At 30.3% G+C, this 5,000-nt stretch overlaps 1 protein-coding gene across 1 annotated transcript in view; it reads left to right on the top strand.

Annotated features, from left to right (window-relative positions):
- The first annotated feature begins 1,625 nt into the window (after positions 1–1,625).
- The window catches only part of LOC125046067 (polycomb group RING finger protein 3-like), a 4,705-nt gene continuing 1,330 nt past the window's right edge, over positions 1,626–5,000 (top strand). Inside the window, exons 1-4 of the mRNA XM_047643689.1 lie at positions 1,626–1,797; positions 4,246–4,355; positions 4,536–4,688; positions 4,884–5,000. The exon at positions 4,884–5,000 is cut by the window's right edge and continues 23 nt beyond it. Of these exons, the coding sequence (XP_047499645.1) occupies positions 4,250–4,355; positions 4,536–4,688; positions 4,884–5,000 (376 nt within the window). The 5' untranslated portion in view covers positions 1,626–1,797; positions 4,246–4,249. The remainder of the gene's footprint in view (positions 1,798–4,245; positions 4,356–4,535; positions 4,689–4,883) is intronic.

Below are 5,000 nucleotides of genomic sequence, written 5' to 3'. Positions count from 1 at the left end.
GACCTGTCATGGTAAATATATAAGTACAAAGCTATAAGTAGGAGAATTCCGATAGATACAACCTGATCTTGCCTAATATCACACATTTTTCACTTTAAACATGACATGAGTTTTGTTTTACACCGATTCCTCTGCCTAAGGGGTGGAGGGAGGAGGGGGGGGGGGCGCTCTACATATCTGGTGCCATCTATTTATCCCTTTCTGCAGTAGTAATGACAATGAGGATGATAATAATATTAATAATAGTAATGATCATAATAATGATGATAGCAACAACAATAATGCTAATAATAATGATAATAATAATAATGATAACAATGATAATAATGATAATGATAATAATAATGATAATAATAATAATGATAATAATAATAATAATAATAACAATAATAATAATGATAATAATAATAATAATGATAATAATAATAATATTGATAAAAGTTATAATAATAATAATAATAATAATATATAATAATAATAGTAATAATAATAATAATGATAATAGTAATAATAATAATAATAATAGTAATAATGATAATAATAATAATGCCGATAATGATACTAATAACAATAATGTTAATAATCATAATGATAATAATAATAACAACAACAACAACAACAAAATAATAATGATAATAATAATAATAATAATAATAATAATAATAATAATAATACTGATATTAATGATAATATTAACAATTATAAAAAATAGATGATGACAACAATAATGATACTAATAAAAAATAATAATGACGATAATGATAATAATACTAATAATGATGATGATAAAGATAATAATATTAGTGATAATAATGAAAATAATAATATCAATAATGAAAACAATAATAGTAATAATAACTGTCATAATAATTGCAGTAATAATGATAATAATGATAATGATAATAATGAAGTGATGGTTATGATCATAATAGTAATAACGATAATAATGATAATAATAATAATGATAATAATAATAATAACAATTATATAATAACAGTTATGATAGTAATAAGGATAATAATAATAAGAGTAACAATAATGATAATACTATTGATAATAATGAGGACAATAATAATAATGATAATAATAATAATGATAGTAATAATAATGATTATAGTAATAGTAATGATAATGATAATGATAATAATAATAAATAAAAATAATAATAGTAATAATAATGATAATAATGACACTACTACTACTACTACTACTTCTACTACTACTACTAACGATAATAATAATAATAGTGATGATGATAGCAATGATGATGATAATAATAACAACAACAACAATAATAATAGTAATAATAAACGATACAAACCGATATGTTCTATAGGACAATAACAAAATTACAATAGATACAAAAATAACAAAAGCGATCTGTAAACCCTCTAAAAAAGAATCCAGTACCAATCATACTGTAGCCGCAAGATTATGGAAACATAATAGTCAACAGTAAAGATTGTATAAACAACAACAGTGATTATAGAATAATATTCGCAATAAACTGACAACAATAAAGTTAATGAACAAAGTAGCAAATCGTTCTAGTGAGAGAAAAAGTAGAGAATCCAATTCCACTTAAAGTATAGACGCGAGAACCGAATTGAACTCCCTTTGCGGCCAATGTTTGTTGACACTTTCGGAATAGAACAAGTGCGAGAGTCAGAAGTTATTCCAGTGATTTCGTGTAATATCCCAGGAAAGACGTAAATTCGAGTTTTTTTTTCTCCTCTCACGGAAGCAGTTCTAGCTTTTTGAAGAGATATGTCCGTGGCAAAGGAATTATAGCAAAAGGTGAGTAGAATCTAGAGGAAAAAGAGAGGGATGTAAGGAGGAAGAAGAGGCTACGAGAAATGGATGAGAAGTGTAAAATAAAAACGAAAAGAAGTAGAGTAGAAGGTGACGAGTGTATAAGAATACAGAAGAATAAATATATATAAGAAGTTAATGGAATTCAGATGTAGTTGTTTATTGCATTGTATAGTTCCTTTGTCGTTTAGGATTCGTAGAATGAATGATGATGATAGATTGAACTTCTTTGGAATAGGTAAAATTATGAATGACGTATCGTTCGAGTACTGTCAGGTATGGCAATGGTAGATTTTATTCGTAGTATAGTGACCAGGTAAAGTACAGTAGATTTAGTGTACAGAAAACAAGTGTAGTAATGATAAAGGGGGTAACTATAGTTATTTGGCTTTAGATGATTGCTGCAACCTCGGTACCTGTCAACATTCTGTCAAAGGCTGGTAAACTTCCCCCATGTAAAGTCTAGTAGAACAGAGCTTGTAGACTGCCTGGGCAAATTTATTGTTAAATAAGGAACTAATCCAAACTTTACTTGATAATCACTAGAAGCTGTTGGTTGACACTCTGCTAGTTGTCATGGAATTAGGATATGAGTCCTAGTAAGGAGGATTTCAAGGGGGTGGAATTGCCAAGAATAACCATTGACTATAAAGTTGGTCAATATGTGGTATAAGGTAGTGGCAGACATGAAATGATAGAACAATACAAACCAAGACAAAGTTCTTTTATGACAATATGTGTGCAAATGCTTCCTAAGGGTGCTGTATGTAAAAGAAAAGAGAAAATCCCCCAATTTTGGCTAAGTCACTCATCTTCAGCTGAAAGGTTCATGACTACAAGTTTGTGTCACCCATGATGGCATCTTACGTCATCCGCTCCCTAACCCCTTGCCAATGGGTACGACGGGTAGACACGTGCTATGCCCACTTTGAGTACTTGTTTGATTGTTTTTCCACATAGATAGCTACACTTGTACTAAGTCACCAATGAGCCAGTTACGAGTACTGCCTGTCTCGCCCATTCACCCTTTCTTTGATTTACGAAATATTTTACGTTATCTTATTTTGCTGTTACTAATGTTAAAAAACATTATAATAATTATAATGTTTATGATAAAAATAACACCATCGATATTCATAGCACTAGTAAAAAATACATTTTTCCCACCAATTCAAATCAGGTACGGTCACAAGGTCTACTAATTGACTTTGTGGCTAAGCACTAGCAGAGCCATCTATGGGCCTAACCTAACCTACAAAAAATATAGAAAATAGGCACAGAATTTTCCCCATTTTTTGTTCATTTTCCCCGGGGTCATTGGGTTAAGCTAAATTTTTTCATGATGTTGTGGTCATGTCATCCAGATCATTGGGATAAATCATGGTGCCTATATGATTTGTGAGCAATCTTGAAATTTGAAGTCTTTTCATTAATTACTTATATTACCCCAAGAACTATTTTAGATCAGGTCTTTCAAACTCATTTACCATACTTCACCTAAGTATACAGTATGTAGACCAGATAATCTTAATTGACATGACAATAAGGCCATAAGGTTGATGTAAAAATGTTAGAGGCTGTTTCATTCATTACAAAACACAATAATAAAAAAAAACATTGTAAGAGTGTAAGTGATAATCTTTAAAGATGAAGGACTGGCTTAATTAATCATGTAAAATAGCTGATTGAAAGACTGCACATAGGAGTGGCAGGCCACATGTGTAGATGATAGTTCCATTTTTAGTGTTATAAAATACAAGATATATTCTACATTCATAAAGGTTAAAGAAAAATAAATTAATAGATAAACATACATACATATATACATATATACATCATACATCATACATCATACATACATGCATACATGGTTTCAGTCAAAGTAGTGGCTGCCTCTGGGATACAGAGGGGATTTTGCGGGATGACTTCCTTGAGAACAAGAAATCAATTACATCTACTTATTAGTTTTGAGAAAACTAATTTAGCCCTGTCTGACTTCTTTTTGTTTCCAAACTTAACAGAATTAAAATATATGCATATATATATATACATATATACATATGTATGTGTGTATATATATATATATATATATATATATATATATATATATATATATATATATTCACATATATATTTTCTCTACTCCTCAAGGACTAAGTAGATTGAATTGACTACGCCATTCTCTGCTGATTAATTACAGTAGTCTGCTTTACTGAGGTGTAAATGCATTTTCCAGTAACATTAAGCCAGTTGATGTAGTGTGTACATTTTTTTAGGGTGTTGGTTTTATTAGATCATTATGGCCATGAAGTGTATTCTAGTAAGAGTACAGTTATGTGATTTCTGTGTAAGTAGTGAAAGACTGGAATTTGTTATTAATTATTATTACTGCCTTTCTTTTTGAAGATAATGAAAAACATTTTTCTTTTGCAGCATAATGGAGAGAAGAATCAAGTTGAAAACCCTGAATGAGCATATCGTGTGCGCGATATGCTCAGGTTACTTGGTCGACGCAACAACAGTCACAGAATGTCTTCATACCTGTGAGTTATATTATATTTTGACTAGTGTTTGATTGCAGATATTATTGCATTATTAGTTAAAGGTATTAACAAGGATTTCATCATTTTTTAAGAGTAATTTGAATGCAATTTACAAAGCAAGGCACATCAGGAATTCATAGGCTTTCAAGATTATAAGGGCCTTCTTTTTTTCTTTTTCAGTTTGCAAATCCTGCTTAGTGAAACACCTGGAAGAGCGCAACACCTGTCCAACATGTGACATAGTCATTCATCAGTCCCACCCCCTAAATTATATCTCATTTGACCGCACAATGCAGGACATCGTGTTTAAATTGGTTCCCATGTTACAAGGTGGTGAGTATTTTTTCACTGTATACAAAACTTTATGCTGTGACATTAGCAGGTGAGATACATGGAATTATCATGTATAAATAGACTTAGCTGTTTTTACAGTTCAAAGCACAAAGAAATACAAAATTCTAGTATATTGTATGCACATATATGAGTTGAAAATAACTAGTAATATGTGTGCATTGTAATCCCCATCAGATGAGTTAAAACGAGAGAGAGAATTCTACCGAGCCAGAGGGGAAGTGTGTCCCAAAGATCTTCCACAAGCTAATGAAGAGGAGCTCCAGCAAGATGATAAGGCTGTGAATGATACAG

The sequence above is a fragment of the Penaeus chinensis genome, chromosome 38, assembly GCF_019202785.1.
Source record: "Penaeus chinensis breed Huanghai No. 1 chromosome 38, ASM1920278v2, whole genome shotgun sequence".
NCBI lineage: Eukaryota > Metazoa > Arthropoda > Malacostraca > Decapoda > Penaeidae > Penaeus > Penaeus chinensis.
Note: the sequence above shows the minus strand (reverse complement) of the source record. Positions and strands in the feature narration are given on the sequence as shown.